We start from the raw sequence: 15,866 nt of genomic DNA, 5'->3' as shown, positions 1-15,866 counted from the left end.
ACCCAATAACTAGGTAATTTATAGCCATACTATACGAGAAATGAGACAGAATCATCGTTGAGTAAGCCCCAGAGAAGATTTCGTGGAATCGCCCATGTCGCGGGACGTGGCGCAGGTAGCCTATTATAATGACTCTGTTGTGGGAGCTGGTGGTATGGTGCACAACAAAGGGCACGAGTGCTTCTCGCCATCTGACACCTTGCTCGACTGACCGATTTCAGCCAATATCTTTCCCGGAGGCATGTCAAAACAGACAGATGTCTCGTCGATGTTCAGGATGTGTTTTTTGTCGTAGTGACCGCACTTGTTCCAAAACGTAGCGGCGTAGCCAAGCCACACCTCGTCCAAGACTTGTTGAGTGGCCTTGCTGATGCATGGAATTCGATGACGAAAGCGGTTGCGGTATGCGAAGCGCAGGAGTAGGCAACGAAACGATTTGTACGCCACCGCCTCGTTTTTTTTGTGAGCAGGTACACCGTGAGCCATTCTCGCTTGTTCCTCTTGACCCACTGCATGAGGTGGAATGCTCGGATGTATCGCTCGGTGCCGCGGCGATCGCGCATGTATGCGAGCAGCTCGTCCTTGAACGGTATGAGTGTCGTGTGCCCTTGGCCGCCCAATGCGGCAAGGCGGTTGTGCCTCTTGTTCGACATGATCTTGTCTTCCTTCAGTCGCCACCCTTGCCATGTCGAGTAGGCAAGATGCTTGTCGCGGCAGAACTTTTGCTCGCTTGTTTCGTTGGCTTCGTGAAACTCTTGGAGGAGGGCCTTCCGTTGTCCGTTGGTGTATCGAAGCTGGTGTCGTTTGCGTTGCTCCATTTCGAAAGTGATTGAGAGGACTGCGTGGCAGGTTGTGTTGCTTTTAAACATTTGAATCCAGCCAACTACAGACAATCTTGTTTGTGATTGGTTGGTTTATTACAATTTGATTTAACCAATCCATGAAGGGTGTTCTACTTCGGCACAATTACAAAATTATTTAATTTTTGTAGAGTTGCCCTGACCGAGTTTTACCGCGGACCAGAGTATGTCCTCGGTGGCCGGCGCCGCTGGGGCCTTGCGTTTGGTCTATGGCATTGCTGTGTTAAGATTCTGAAACTGTGTCCGGATACTCGATTTCGTAAAACCCTGTACTAGTATATCTCTGGATATAATTTTGGCATAGAAATATCACATCTAAATAGAGTGATTTTGCTAACAGTAAGTAAATTTACCTCTGAGAAAATCACTTGGGTGTCACACAATGAAATTTGTTCCAGAAATTTCGTCGTCATTACTCCTCACAGAGACAACAAAATTCGCTGTGAGGAACATTGACCATTGTACAATGGAAGAGGATAATGAGTCCGAGGTACAGGCAAGCCAACGACGCAAAACTGCATTCCGCTTTAAGGGTTGCACGGATGTTGAGTTGCTGAAGGAGGTCATACACGTTCGGCCCTACGAAGCACCCCACGGAGAGGTCCGCAAGCGATGGACGAAAGTAACAGAGCATCTCCAGCGCCTCCATGGAGTTGGAATCACAGTGAACGCCACGCGAAAACGATTTGACGACCTGATGACGGCGTTTCATGCCGACAGTATGGCCGCGCTCCGCGTATCTGGGACGGACGAAGAGTACGAGGAACGCGCGCAGCTACTCCAGGATATCCACGACTTGGTATGACTCGTCATGGAATACGGTGTTAATCGTTATCCTACTTTTTTAGGTTGATGCTGATCGATTCGAAAGCAGACGGACAAGGAGGAAAAGGCGAAACAGAACGAGCGACACGAAACGAATGGTGAGAAGATTCGCGACGCGGCGATGTCAACCATGAAAAGGAAGTCGTTCGAGGTGGTCGAAGTTGACGGGTGCGAGGACGCGCCACCAAACAAGAGACAGAGCCGCGGCAGTTCACATAGGGTGGCGGAGGCGGGTGTAGTTGTTGCTTCTCTGGTCGAGATGGTGGCCAAAGCCAACGAAATCAAGGCCGAGGAGGTCCGAACTCGACAAAACGGAGCGTGAGGCGCGGTTTGCCTTAGAGCGACGTGAACGGGAGGCTCAGTTAGAGTTTCTACAGGGAACTCTTGAAGTGCTGAAATCTTTAGTTACCAAAAATTGAAGTTGTTTCTCATGTTGAAATGGTTAACATATCTTATGAGCTCAGTTTATTCTGTCTAGCGACCCTTGGCGTAATGATATTTTTCGGCATTTGGGGGGCGTAAACCGAAGTAGTCAGAAACTTGGTTTCCGCCTTTAATGCAAGTATGAAGATTTGTCAAAATAGCAGCAACAACCTACTGCATACCGACGTCTTGCCCCCACAGTTTTTGACCATCTGCATGATCTACAAATGTCCAAAGATTTCGGACAATTCCGAAGCCCCACTCTACACTCACACGAACAGTGCTCATGCGACTGTTGAACGCTGACTGATATTGGTCCAGGCGCGCCCCTTTGTAGCCGCAAACAATGACATCGTTCGCACCATACGCCGGATCCCCGTAAATGACATATCGCTTCGTGTCAGTCACCAGCACGTCCGACAAAACGGTAAGAATTTCACTTTGCTCAAGCAAGTACGCATCGTGTCGGGACCCTGGTTCAGGGCTATATAAATGGACGATGATGCCATCAGGGGTTGTGATTGATTGGAACTTCAATGCATGCTTTCTCTACAATTAGAAATGATTAATTTGCATTCGTACGCTTGTGAGGTTTATCCATATGTACCTTGTGGCCATTGTATGCTGTCTTTTGGACACCTTTACCGGGACGGCAAATGCCACGGACAGTGCCATCAATGAAACCGATGCAGCAATCGAGAGGGGCGCCGCTGTCGTGTATGGCTGAAGCACATTCCATCTATGATGCGTTGAGGCGGTCTTTGTCCCAACGGAGTAGATGCTTGAAGCGATCGTAGATGTGGCACATGACTTCGTTTGAAAGTACCGAGAGAGCTTCTCGGCTGCGGCCAAAGAGCAAGACCATGGTCCCGAGGCGGTGAGGCCACGCCAAACGGTTGAGAAGAATGCAGAGAGCCTCCACAGCACTGGCATTACAGCGCTGGGGTGTGATCATCGGGTCGGGTATCTCAAGCAACGCCATAAGCAGTTCAATCTCAGCTTTGCTGAACCGGAAATGGGAGTCACACGTGGCATCAGTTTGTCCCACTAGGTTAAACCTGCCTCGAGGAATTTGTATCGCCCTCGTCTGCGGCTCAGAAGCATCGAGGAGCAACGCTACTTCTGTCAGTAGTATGCTTCCTTTGTCCATAGGAGGCGAGTGCAGCTCACAGGTAAATTTACTATCGCAAAAACATTTCGCACAGCACAATTTTCTGTGGAATTTTCTCGAAATCTCACACTGAAAACTGCAACAGCAAAATCACTCTAATATGTCCACTATCTGGGTTTACGAAATTTCGTGTTTCGTATCTCCAATTGTATCCAGCACATTTATTTCGTAAAACATATATATTTTATGATTGAACTCTTACTCAGAGTTTGTATACTCGTCCGATGAGTAGACCTCTTGACCAATGACTGAGCGTTTGTCGATAGACCCATCTCATTCCAAACTCACTCTGTCAAATTGTATTCAATCCTTCCATAATTTTGTGCCACTATTTTAACGAAATGACTGAGTGATTAACCAATTGACCGAGTCACTTCCTTTCGATAGAGTGACTTTACCGTGCTTCGTATGTTAAAGAGATCACGATGTTAAGAGCATCAAGTGGTACATCCTCCATCTTTCTATATTTATCACTCAAAGTGGATATATAATGTTTTGAGGTAAATGGTCAAAAGTTTGCCTCACGGAATTGATTCCTCTCAATTCAAATATATATTGTAAATGAGAGGTGTCTTGGGAACGTCACAGCCATCAAACAGTGCACCCAACGTGCCGCGTTGCCGCAAGCGTCAAACTAGTACCGGTAGGCAGCCACACGGAAGCACAAAGTGAAAAACTGAGAGCTAGGAGCGTAAGCAAACAGGCAAATGAAAGCCCATTTGAGAGGAAGCATGATTCACTAATATTCAGCAGGTGCATGAGAGGACAATGGAGAGGATGGACCGCATTAGAGCACTACATTAACGACACTATATTGCAGCAGTGCTGTTTATGTGCTGTATCGATACTACTACATGTGTGTGACTACTACTACATGTACGGCTTGTGTGATGAACGAGGGGTTAAGGTACCGGTAACGTTACTAGTACTATCGGTTATGTGATGGTGGGGAGCGTGAAGATATGGCGCACAAGGTAGACTGAAGTTATCGTTGGAACTGCGTGATGCCGTCACCGCGGTCACCAAAGTAAGATGTCATGTTGTTCTCGAGAACACCGTGACGGCTCAACACAACCGCTGAGGACAGAAGACCAGGGATCATAGTCCAGGAGGCATCCGAACCTACTATAGGAATGAATCAATGATGAAGTTGCTTGTCTTGTACTATACCGCTGTTGACTGGTCGCGTGCAGAGCGGCCATGGCCCTCGGCACTTGCACCTCGGCACTTGCACCTCGCCACTTGCACGTCGCTGGTGACACCAATGAAATAGCCAATATGGTCTCCTAAATTCTATAAAGACTCACCTCTATACATAACACTACCTCTAATATCAGATAATTATGTCACGAAATGCCTAAATTATTGATATCTAGAAATTTGTATGACGCTCTTAACATCCACAACTTGAACTTCAGCATACACTGGATAACCTCTTTAAATTTGTATAAATTTATACACGTGGGGGCTTCTCTTAACATACGAAGTACGGTATATTTAATTGCAACATTTACCAGTCTCATAGTCAAAAACGTAAAACAGTGTTATTCGACAAAAAAATTGATACTGGTATTCTACTATTAATCAAAAATACCGCTTGCATCATCACTATCAAAATCGGCAGCAACATCTACATGCTCACTAGGAAGTACAATACCTATTCGATGCTTGCGCTTTTCGTGATACTTGGAAATGGTGCTGGCCCTCTTGTGTTTCACTCTCTCACCAATTGAGATCAATCGATTGTAGTACCTATTGAAATCTTCTCCAACTCCGTCGCGCCGTAGGTTAAAACGAATATGGACATTCGTCAGAGCAACACAAGTTTGAAAGAAGACGTCGTAATGTTCACGCTTCCACGAATAATTGTCGCTGACAACTGACCAAAGAGTCTTGAGACGCCCAAAGAAGTTCTCCACGATGACACGATCGCTTGAAATCTTGTCATTTATTGCAATGTCCGAGGCACACAACAACCCCCCAACTGGTCGTTTCGCCGGCGTAATGGGACGCAATTGTCGATGGAGGCCTTGGTGCCCCTTGTCACCAAGCAGTGTCCAGGAGTCTGGATACTCATCACATAATGGACCATGATCCCATGATCCACCATGTCTACCTCATCACTTCGTTCCTTCATTGCCGCGGTGTGAAATGCCTCGTTGGATTGACAAATGGATATATCCGAATGGCTTCCAGGGACAGCTGAGGTAACATTCACGCAGAGGCCATTGGGGAGCACACTTGCCTCAACCTTAACCCCATACAGGCCATGCTTCTTGCTGAAGTACCGCATCGTCTCGGAAAATGATCCGGATGGTGCGTTGGTTTGTTGGAATGTTACATCCACAGCATATAACGCCTTGGGAAAGTACTTGAATCGTTTGTGCTTCTCGTTGAGGTGTTCCATTGTCCATATCGACAGTACGCGGTCAACGAACTTGCCCATCAAGCATGGGTGGATCGCGAAGATGAATCCAGTGACACGCTTCGCGAAGGTGGGTGTCTTTTCCTTGAACACTGCAGCGACAACATCCCAGGATCCACAGTGTTTCATGCTCGTTAGTGCCATGAATAGCATGTCACGGCCAGAAACATTGCATTTACGACCGGATCCAACATTCCAGTTCTGGTTGACGAAGGGATGAAGGTCGTGCCAAAGCGTGTTGAATTCGGCTTGCGAAAAATTGGTAAGGAGCGCGGTGACAGCGGCCTTGAGCGGCAACAAAAGCGTCAAGCACTGGAGATGGTGAGTCGTCGTGGTCGTCATCATCGTCGCGAGGGGATGCAGAGTAGCGGAGGCGTTTGGACTGCCGAGAGGTTTGCAACGCTGCCAAGAGGTCCACGGCCTGTCCGATGGTTCGGTTGTTTAGCGCGGATGCAGTTCGCGACGAGGGCGCGGCAGCGAGGGGTAGGGGTGGGACGGGGACCATTGAGCGAAAATTGAGAAATGCTCGCTGTGAAACTTGTCTGTGGTGCGTTTTCGCGCTAAGTGCATTGCCATTTTCGCGGCTAATTTGTGTGACGTGTTGATTTTTTCAGTTTTGATTGGGCGATTACATGGTATTTTCTCAATAGCTTTATTGTATTAGTTACTTCGAAGTATAATTTTATTGACTTCCGAAGTGACAGAGTGATTTCCAAAGTCAATGGTTGCATAATATTTCACTTAGTAGCCACTCCAGGACTGTATCTATGCTCATGTGGTGAGGTATTAACCAGAAGGTCTGTATATAACATATGACTCCGTAATTGCCCAAGGACGAAATAACTTAAAATTATGTGCTGTCAATTCGTAAATTGATTCGTCTATCGCGATATACAAAGTCACTGGTTTTGAGGCTAAGTAGTCTTTGCCGCCAACTTCGTCGTCCAGATTGTAGTTCGTCTTGATGTATATCAGTTTTGTCACGGTACTGGGGCTTAGTATATCCCGCTTCTTGGACTGGATGAAGCCGTGCATGGAGAACTTATGTTCGGAAGCAGCACTGGGTGCAACAAGGTTGAAAACGCGAAGTGCTACCCCGCCATCCCAACTACCACGCCGCCACCGACTCCGTGTGCATTCGCGACCCATTGTTTGAAGTCTGCCGGAGGCTATGCCCAAATCTTTCCCGCGACCCTGTTACCGCCGGCGCCGTCCCGACTTCCGCCGTCGCCGACTTCGTGTGCATTCGCGACCCGTTGTTTGAAGTCGGCCGGAGGCTATGCCCAAATCTTTGACGTTGCAGTCGTTGTGGTCACGCAATCAAGTTGAAGAAGCGATGGGACAACAAGTTCGTCGTTATTGGTGGGTTTTACTCTGTACGGCACCCTATTGGTCGGGAACTTTCAATGGTGACCATTTTGCAGTTTGCGGTGTCATGGAAACGTGTTCAGTGTGCGGCGCAGACGACGGCCCAACCCTCCGACAGTGCAACATGCGTGCGTCCAAGTTCCATCATATGTGCATCGTGGAAAAAACCGCGAAGAACGGGTGGCCCAAAGCGGAAGAAGGTCAAGGACTGTGTGCTGTGCATGCGGTGCCATCATCAGCGCAAGACGTGCCGCCGCCTGCGAAGAAGTGAGGACGTCAGTAGGGAGCGAGGAACAAGGCGAAGGTGCAAGATGTGCAAGGCGAGTCTACACCGAAGAAGCGTGAGCGGCCACCGAAGTCGTCGGCAAGTGCCAACATGCCGTCAACGCCATCAGAGGGGGACGTCACGCCGATCCCAGTCGGGGTATCCGAGTTTACCCCCGACCACAAGTCCATTCCATCCGAGACAATGTTTCGGAACGTGTCGTTCAGGCCGCTACGAGAGACGCAAATCCACAAGAACGACAAAAAACTGTTTGCCTTCTACGCGGATTGCCAAGAATTCATGCTAAGTGGTGTGATGACCGAAGTGCGCTACGTTGTTAGCAGCGAGAACTATCCCGACATCGACACGTCGGGCAAGAACACGAAAGCCGAGGCCAAGGCTATTGTGGCGTTGTACAAGATCACTTGGAATCACACACGGTTTCAGCGCGACGAGCCGTGGATTACTGCGCCCTGTTTTACAAAGGTGTGTTGCATGTACATGTATGTTTCTTATGCATTCTAGGCGTGGAACAGTTTGCGACTTTGAAGGCGAACCAAAGTATGAACGCAGGACGAAGTTACCTGCAAATCTCCTTGTTCAAGCCGAGGACGAGTCGCACGACCTGACTGAGTGGGACAAGAAGTTCCTTGCGAACAGTTCATTCGACGAAGAGACCAAGAGTGACGAAGAAACCAACGACGGCAGTTTGGCGCCGCAAGACGACGACGGCAGCGGGGACGAGTGGTCCGAGTATGTGGACCGTGGTTGGAAGAAGTACGGGCACTACGACGCGACAGAAGACATTGAAGGACTCGAAGACGTGGAATGGACGTGCGGAGGACATTACGCCGGGCTTACATACCTCTACGAACACGAAGACAACAAGGACGACACGCCCGTCGACGAGTTGCGCATTTCGGAAGAGTTCAAGCATCTATTCAAGGTCCCCGTCAAAGGTTTCCTGGCGTTCATGCCGCTGGAGTTTTGGAAGGCCTTGGCGCTGCAAGCAGCGCATCCGAAGGGCTACGTAGGTGGGCGCGAGTTCAAGAAAAGCATCGAGCTGGTGGAAGTCATGAAGTTTGTGGGCCTGCTTATCATGATGAGTGTCGTGAAAGGTGGTGAGTACAGTCTGTATTGGTCCAAGCCGAGTATGTCGTTCCTCATGCCGCTGATGGAGAACTTCGGCCGCGTCATGCCGATCGACTGATTCAAGCAATTGTGGGCGTGCATCACATTCAACGACGTGGTCGAGCCCGCAGACCCACTTTGGCGCATTAGGCCACTCATCAACCTGTTGAAGGCATCGTTCAAGAACTTCATCGTGGCCGGCCGCGAGATCAGCGTGGACGAAGCATGCATTCCGTGTCGTTCAAGTTATGCGCGTGCGCTTATCGTCTACAATCCCGAAAAACCTTTGGGCAAGTACCACTTCCGCATTTACACGGGGGCGTGTGCAACTACGTTGTATGTCTTTGCATTCAAGATCCACTCCAAGGCTGCCCGCAACTTCGACGAACCAGACGACGACGATTACGGCGGCGGCGATGATAGCAAGGTTGACCCAGACTATGGCGCGGAACACCTGCGGGGTGAAGTCAAGCCAAGCGTATGGCGACAACACGACATCGACAATGGGAAGGTACAGTTGTTATTATGTCATGCATGTAGTCTTATGCATTCGTTGTAGGCTCACATATAGTGATCAACATGGACAACTGGTGCTCGTCAGTGCAGTTGTGTTTGACGCTGCTCAAGATGGGCATGTATTGCCGAGGAACGGTTCGAAGCAACAGAGCGCACAACCCACGGTTCGGCATGTTCGACAAGAAGCAGATCAAGTCCGTCATGCGCAGTTCAAGTCTAGTGTCCGTCGCTACATCTTTTGGCATTATTGCCGTTTTCTGGCTCGACACAGTCGTGAACATGCTATCTACTGCGGATGCAACTACGAAGTCGTATGTCCATCACCGAATTGGAAGGTACGTGGCTACATCATGGTATCTCATGCTAAATTTAACCAACCCTTAGTGAAACTCGCCAACAAGAATCCTATCACTCGTGGGTCTGTACAACAAGTACATACAAGATGTGGACCCCACTATCAACTCCGCGAACGGTTATCGATCGCGTCGGGTGCAAGTTTCAAGCACTGGTACAATAAGCTCGGGTTTGCACACCAGTGAATCGACGCGACTCGCACTTGCATTTCCAAAAAAGCTCGCGAACCAAATGCTATTTGAAACGGATTGAACATTGTAAGTTATCCTCTATGCTACGTTGCTTCCTCACACACTCGTAGGTTTTCGGAGACCCAAATACCAATGGAGTACGCCAACGTACCAATGACTCAGACTGCGAAGGTTCTCAAAAATGCGGCGGCCGACAAGGTGGCAGCCGAAGACAAAGCAGCTGCTCTGATGCGCGACGCTTCTCTTCGGCAGCCGCCAACGCCCTCCATCACTTGTCGGGCGACGGACAAGCAAACGGTAGTGTCGTACGACCAGCGTATGCGCAGTTACTGTGTCGTTTGCTACTTCGAGCGGAACAAAGAACTCATCAAGACGCAGTGGTGCGACGTGCACAAAGTGTACTTATGTACAAAGGCCTACGTGCCAAGCGACCAGCAAGTCCCGGCGCACGTCTGCCTCCATGCCGCGTGGTCCTGCTGGGACAAATTTCACTCGTTCTATCACCCGAAGGGCCTTTTCAAGAAGGACGGCAAGATGGATCGAGGCAACAAACTGTACAGATTGAAGAAGCATAGTGTGATGGAACACAAGGCGAGCAGCGCGAAGAAGACTCCCATTTTACTTAAGAGCTGTAAGCCGCCGATCAAACATGAAAATCGCGCGATCGGATCATAAAGTTGAACAATAAAAAACATAACTGCAAAGTTACACAACTGGGATTGAACCCTAGACCTTTCGCTTCTAAGCACAACGACATACCACTGAGCTACTGGAGCAGTTGAATTTTTCATTTGTACAAGTCAATAGATGTATAAACCTAACCTGAAAATTCAACAAAAAATGATAACTGTAAAGGTAACCCGCGGAGATTGAACCCGGTACCTTTCGCTTCCCAACCCAACGACATACCACTGAGCTGCAGGAGCAGTTGAATATTAGATCCCAACAAGTCAAACAAACCTAACGCGCAAACCTTTTCTACCAATCGTTGAGTTTCCTCACGTACAGTCTCTCAACTGCCGTATAAACAAATTTGAATGGTCTTGCCTCTTTCCATTTTCTCCCTGGTTAGCTATGACAAACACGAACATGTCCATGCAATTCCTTTGCAGCATGGCCTTCACGGCCATCGCCGCTGGGGCGGTGCAGATGGTGGCGGCGCCCGATCCGTCGTGTCGTGAAACGGCAACTCAGCGACGTCGCCGCCAACGCGAGGCATCAGTGCAGCACCGCTTCCAAGTGTACGAGGATCGTCTGTCCAGCAACCGCAACGACCGACCCTACTACGATGACCGCCGTAAAGACCGACCGTATTACAACGACCGCCGCAACGCGGACTACTCGTTATCTGGCCGTGGTGGTCCAGGCGGCGGCCGTCCCCGGTCTCCTTCGCGTCAAAATGACCGCGGCCACCGCCCACACTCGCCCGCCAATACAAATGACCGCAGCCAAGTGCAACCTCGAAACGCCGCATGGGGTCTATCACCACCATCAACCCGCAACGGTGGATGGGACATGCCTATCATTGTGGAAGATGCCAACGCACTTGAAGATGCGACATCTGCTGCGTCGCCCGAAGCCGGTGCCGTGCCCGCGCCGTCTCAAATAGCCGAAGTGGATGCCGTCCCTACGCCGGAGGAAGTCGCGCAAGTTGTTGCACCGCCGACGATCTTGTCGTTGCGCCGCTCGAAGGAGGAAACAAGATCATGAATATGATAAGTTCACGTTTTCATGCATGACATAAGATTACCTCGTGATGTGACAAGTTGTCTTTTCCGTCGGATCCCAAGGCAATTCTCACGCAAAAGTTGAAGCGAGTACAATACTTTGAGATGAGCCCAATAACTATTGGCTGGAATTTTTTGTTACTACACTGCGAATCGCACGACAATGGGTTATATCTTTTTTAAATTACAGCTTGATGTTCAGAATAAGAAGCTTCATTGGCCAAAATATGCTGGCTTTATCGTACTATTCGTGTGATTCATTGGCTTAGCCACCAAACTGCGAATCGCAGGGCGGTCCACACGTCCGGATTATGTCCGAGAAATTGATTCTGTTCGAGAATTCGATGCGTTACCGTATTGTGATTTTGCTACGTGAAATTTCCTGTAAAGTTCGTACCTGGAGCCTTTCGATCTGCTTATATTGGGAAATTCTTGACGATACTATATTCTGTCAGAATTTCTGACTGGGAATACCTTTTCACACACAGTAGCCAATCAAAACACTTGTACATGCTAAATTACCAATTTAGCTTCATGGATGAATGGCATATTCGGTTGGCACATGTAAACGTCGATGAGCGGTAGGTAGGTAATACTGTAGTAGGTGAGCGAGGATAACGTAGGCAAGTGGTGGGGTAGTGCCGAACGTAAACCAGCCAACAGATATAACGTATCCATGTGTTCATCGATGTGATACTTAGTGCAATATGGTCTATTAACAGAAATAGCTCAAACATCTAAACTTATTCCCCTGCATCCATCAAAATAATACCTGCATCCAACGCATCCACAATTGCATCCACCAATGAATTTGTTTTTTGAAAATGCATCAACCAGTACGATTAGAGTATATCCACCCAGAAATTATTCAAGTGCCTTGGTTGGAGGTTGGAGGTGCTTGGCACGCGTATGGTGGCGTAGAGTCGTTGCTGTGTATGCGGGACTAGTCCTACCTGTTGGGGCATCCATGAGCGGTGGGACTAGTCGAAGAGTGAGCGAAATTGGCCCAGAAACGGCCGAGGTAGACTAGTATATGTGTGTGGTGATGTCGGTATGGTCGAGGTCGGAGGTACTTGGTGTGGTACTAGTGACGCTACGTCGAATCGTAAGCGAAAGCGTGGCGGAGATCATGACATGTTGGACGAGCGTGCTAAGCTGGCCTATAACGATGGCAAGGTTGCCGACCAAGAATACAGCTTATCGCATCGTTAACAAAACGATGGCAAGGCTGTCGAACAAGCTAAAGATTGTCGCACCATTAACGGGCAAGGCCGTTGAAGAAGCCGTAGAGAAAAAACATTACTTGATGTAGTTTAGTATAGTATACATTCTCGTAGTTAGTAGTTTAAGACGACAATCTGATCACTTTCCCGTTTACTGTGTGAAGCTCGCTGTCGTTACATTTGGTAGCACTTCCTGGTTCAATTCAGTTCAGTTCGGCAGCAAGGACTTACACCGAGTGGCATAGCTCGGAGGTTGTAAGATTACTCAATTTAGTTCAGGCAAAGGTTCGACGGCGGCCTTTCATAGCGACTAGTGTCGAGTTATCGATCGCCTAAGTGTTTCTTTTTCCTCGACAGTACTCTCCTTAGTATCCGACATCAGAGTCGGTAGGGGCAGAGTCGACAGTTGGGAAAGGGACATTTGGTGCGTGTGAAGAGTCACTGCCGACAAAAAAGTAAGCGACTGCGGCGAGTGGGAAAGTCAAAAGCGGAGCGAGCGGCAGCGCAGTGGCGAGCAAGAAGGTTATCCAGCGAGACTTCCGCAGCTAGAACGCGACGTCAGTAGTAACCGAATTAAGTACACTCTCGACGAGCTTACCAAGGCCAAGCAACTTTGAGTTTGTCGTCCGGATACGTAACCGAAGCGATAGACGCGCATTTGTTGGCGAGACCGAAGATCGAAGCGAAGAAGCTGAAGGTCGACACTAAAGACTTAGTTGATTACTTAACGAACCTGTAATAAAACCTTTTTCGAATCGAAATCATGGAGGAAGTGTTTGCGAGGCTAGTTGGGACTATGGAGCATCAGCAGCAGATGATCCAACAACTGCTGGAGGCCCAAACCGAAGCGAAAGTGTTGGTAAATCAACAAACGCAGCAGGGGAATCAACTGAAGGCGCAGCAGGACATGCAAGCAGCGCTACTTCAATGTGTGTCTAGTAACGGCGATCAGGGTAGAAGCCAACTACGTGACAATGAACGGCTTGCCGAGGGACTCTCAATGCCAGCGTACCATGGGCATTTGAATGATAGCATCGGGTTGTACAATCACCGAGTCAAGACGTTCTTTGCGGCGAAGAACTTGAACTACGAAACCGACGAAGCGGGTGAAGCATTCTGTCTAACGATGGTTGTTGCGAACCTTCAAGGGCAGGCAGCTGCGTGGTATCAATGGGTTTACGACACTCGCGGAGTTCGAACACGGTTTACGTGCAGAGTTCGAACCAAGTGATCGGTAAGAGTGGCTACGTGACCGTCTGTTTGCGTTGCAGCAGACTGGGTGCAAAGACTTATCGAGTACATCGAGAAGTTCCATCGTGTTTGCACGAATGTGCAGGAGATATCAGAGCTGGGCAAGGTGACGTTCTTCATTCGAGGGTTAAATTTGAAGACCCGCGAGGAAGTGAAGTACCGTCAAAGTAAGACCTTGTCTGAAGCGATCAAGGCGGCGTTGGAGTATGAACGTGCGCATTCTGTTTCACTCTCGTCGATGAAGCGTCCCGACAGGCCGAACCGATGGAATCGGACGGACTATGGAAGCGGCCAGTGCGAAGGACATGTACCGCGTTTGGAGTCGCAAATGTCCACAGACATGGAAGTGGACAATCAAGATGCAAGGCAGTCGGAGGAAGGATAGCAGCAACATTCGCTGTTACAACTGTCAGAAGTTGGGGCATATCGCGACAGAATGTCGGAAGCCCAAGAAGAAAATATCAGGGCAGGCACCGCCCAGTCACCAGAGCAACCTCGAAGTCCAGGAGCAAGTGTCGAACGATGATGTTGAGTGCATCTCGTTTGGAGTCGTCAAGGAAGTGAACGACAACAAGGGGACTGTGGGAATGGTTGTTCAAGTGGAACCCGTAGCTGAAAAGAAGTCACCAGCGTTGATGATTAAGTCGGGTGTAATGAATGGCAAAGATGTGAAAGTGTTGTTGGATTCTGGAGCGACGCATTCACTTTGTCGAGTTGGGTTGGGAACCAACGTCATTCGCAACAAGGCAGTGCGCATTGCTGCGTATGACAACGTGTGGTCACCTATGGCGAATACGCGAGAAGTCATGGAAACGATCAAGGTCGACAAGTTCTCATTTAAGGACACAGTAATGACAGAGTGGGACTTATAAGACAAGGACTTTGACGTTATCCTCGGTGTACCTTGGTTTGCGAAGCACAATCCAGTTATCGATTCGCGCAAGAGTGAAATCACTTCGATCGAGGAAGAAGTAGAAGCCAATGCGATGTCGACGGAGTCGACTGGATGACTGGTCAAGGTTTGTGAAGGCCAAGCACAAACACAGCAACGACCAGCAGAGATCGAGACTCTTCTCGATGAGTTTAAGGACGTCTTTCCGAAGGAACTACCGGATGAACTGCCACCGGAACGAGCGGTTCAGTTTGACGTCACGATGAAGCCAGATGCGAAGCCACAGCATCGTGCACCATTTCGACTAGCGAAAGTGGAGCAAGAGTCGTTGGACAAGTTTGTCAACAAGCTCAAAGGCAAAGGATGGGTTGAGTGGTCAACGAGCGATTGGGTGTCGATTATCTTTGGAGTGCCAAAGAAGGATGAGAACGGTAAAATGCCATCTCGTCACGTGTGGTTGAAGACAGCAACCGCGAACACTCCAATTCGATGGGTGCTCGACTACTGGCATGTCAACTCCCAGTCTGAAATCCCCAAGATACCTCTACCCAACATTGAGGACATCTTCAACAAGATGCATAGATGCAAGATATTCTCGAAGTTTGATCTTGCATCGAGGTACCATCAAATGCTTGTGCTCTCACATGCTCGCAAGTACACGGCATTTCGAACGCACAAGAAACTTTTGCAATGGTGCGTTGCGCCGATGGGCATGGCGGGTATGCCGGGATATGGTCGCGACGGATGCGATCATTGTTCGACAAGTTTCCATTCGTTGTTGTCTACCTGGATGACATTTGTGTCTACTCGAAGACCATGGACAAACACGTCGAACATGTGCGAGTTGCCCTGGAAGTCTTGTGCAAGGAAAAGTTGTATGCGCGACTCGACAAGTGCGTGTTTACAGTCGATAAAGTGAATTTCGTGGGGCACACCATCTCTGGTGATGGATTGCACTTCGATTCGAGCAAGATTCGAGCGATCGAAGAGTGGGCAGCGCCTACTAATCGCAAGGAGCTCTTAAGTTTCCTTGGCATGGCGGGATACTACCGCAAGTTCATTGCGAACTATGCCAAGTTGATACTACCGATCAGCGAGCTCGCGAAGGACAAGGTTCCATGGGAATGGATGGACCGACACAACAAGGCGTTTTTGGTCGTCAAGGCTGCGTTGCAACAAGCTCCAGTGTTGCAGTTACCGGACTTTGACCAGCCATTTATGATCACAACGGACGCCTCGGGTTA

At 49.0% G+C, this 15,866-nt stretch overlaps 7 protein-coding genes across 7 annotated transcripts; 5 read left to right on the top strand and 2 right to left on the bottom strand.

Annotated features, from left to right (window-relative positions):
- Window positions 1-123: 123 nt before the first annotated feature.
- Window positions 124-818, bottom strand: H257_15236 (hypothetical protein; the record flags this gene model as incomplete). Its single annotated transcript, XM_009843258.1, has 2 exons — window positions 124-450; window positions 477-818. 2 exons carry the CDS (start codon window positions 816-818, stop codon window positions 124-126), a joined length of 669 nt encoding a protein of 222 aa, XP_009841560.1.
- A 508-nt stretch (window positions 819-1,326) lies between these two features.
- Window positions 1,327-2,007, top strand: H257_15235 (hypothetical protein; the record flags this gene model as incomplete). The annotated part of the gene is made up of 3 exons (XM_009843257.1): window positions 1,327-1,350; window positions 1,420-1,659; window positions 1,735-2,007. 3 exons carry the CDS (start codon window positions 1,327-1,329, stop codon window positions 2,005-2,007), a joined length of 537 nt encoding a protein of 178 aa, XP_009841559.1.
- A 253-nt stretch (window positions 2,008-2,260) lies between these two features.
- H257_15234 (hypothetical protein) lies at window positions 2,261-6,209 on the bottom strand (the record flags this gene model as incomplete). The annotated part of the gene is made up of 7 exons (XM_009843256.1): window positions 2,261-2,329; window positions 2,388-2,592; window positions 2,716-2,867; window positions 2,935-3,166; window positions 4,450-4,531; window positions 5,257-5,796; window positions 5,897-6,209. 7 exons carry the CDS (start codon window positions 6,207-6,209, stop codon window positions 2,261-2,263), a joined length of 1,593 nt encoding a protein of 530 aa, XP_009841558.1.
- Window positions 6,210-6,748: 539 nt separating this feature from the next.
- On the top strand, window positions 6,749-7,343 carry H257_15233 (hypothetical protein; the record flags this gene model as incomplete). Its single annotated transcript, XM_009843255.1, has 2 exons — window positions 6,749-7,028; window positions 7,129-7,343. 2 exons carry the CDS (start codon window positions 6,749-6,751, stop codon window positions 7,341-7,343), a joined length of 495 nt encoding a protein of 164 aa, XP_009841557.1.
- A 105-nt stretch (window positions 7,344-7,448) lies between these two features.
- H257_15232 (hypothetical protein) lies at window positions 7,449-9,039 on the top strand (the record flags this gene model as incomplete). Its single annotated transcript, XM_009843254.1, has 4 exons — window positions 7,449-7,750; window positions 7,863-8,529; window positions 8,554-8,979; window positions 9,028-9,039. The coding sequence occupies 4 exons, from the start codon at window positions 7,449-7,451 to the stop codon at window positions 9,037-9,039; spliced, it is 1,407 nt and encodes a 468-aa protein (XP_009841556.1).
- Window positions 9,040-9,661: 622 nt separating this feature from the next.
- Window positions 9,662-10,204, top strand: H257_15231 (hypothetical protein; the record flags this gene model as incomplete). Its single annotated transcript, XM_009843253.1, has 1 exon — window positions 9,662-10,204. The coding sequence occupies one exon, from the start codon at window positions 9,662-9,664 to the stop codon at window positions 10,202-10,204; it is 543 nt and encodes a 180-aa protein (XP_009841555.1).
- A 414-nt stretch (window positions 10,205-10,618) lies between these two features.
- Window positions 10,619-11,239, top strand: H257_15230 (hypothetical protein; the record flags this gene model as incomplete). Its single annotated transcript, XM_009843252.1, has 1 exon — window positions 10,619-11,239. The coding sequence occupies one exon, from the start codon at window positions 10,619-10,621 to the stop codon at window positions 11,237-11,239; it is 621 nt and encodes a 206-aa protein (XP_009841554.1).
- Between the last annotated feature and the right edge of the window lie 4,627 nt (window positions 11,240-15,866).

The sequence above is a fragment of the Aphanomyces astaci genome, assembly GCF_000520075.1.
Source record: "Aphanomyces astaci strain APO3 unplaced genomic scaffold supercont1.68, whole genome shotgun sequence".
In the NCBI taxonomy this organism is placed as follows: Eukaryota; Oomycota; class Saprolegniomycetes; order Saprolegniales; family Verrucalvaceae; genus Aphanomyces; species Aphanomyces astaci.
The sequence above is the reverse complement of the archived record's forward strand: the minus strand, read 5'-3'. Positions and strand labels throughout refer to the sequence as shown.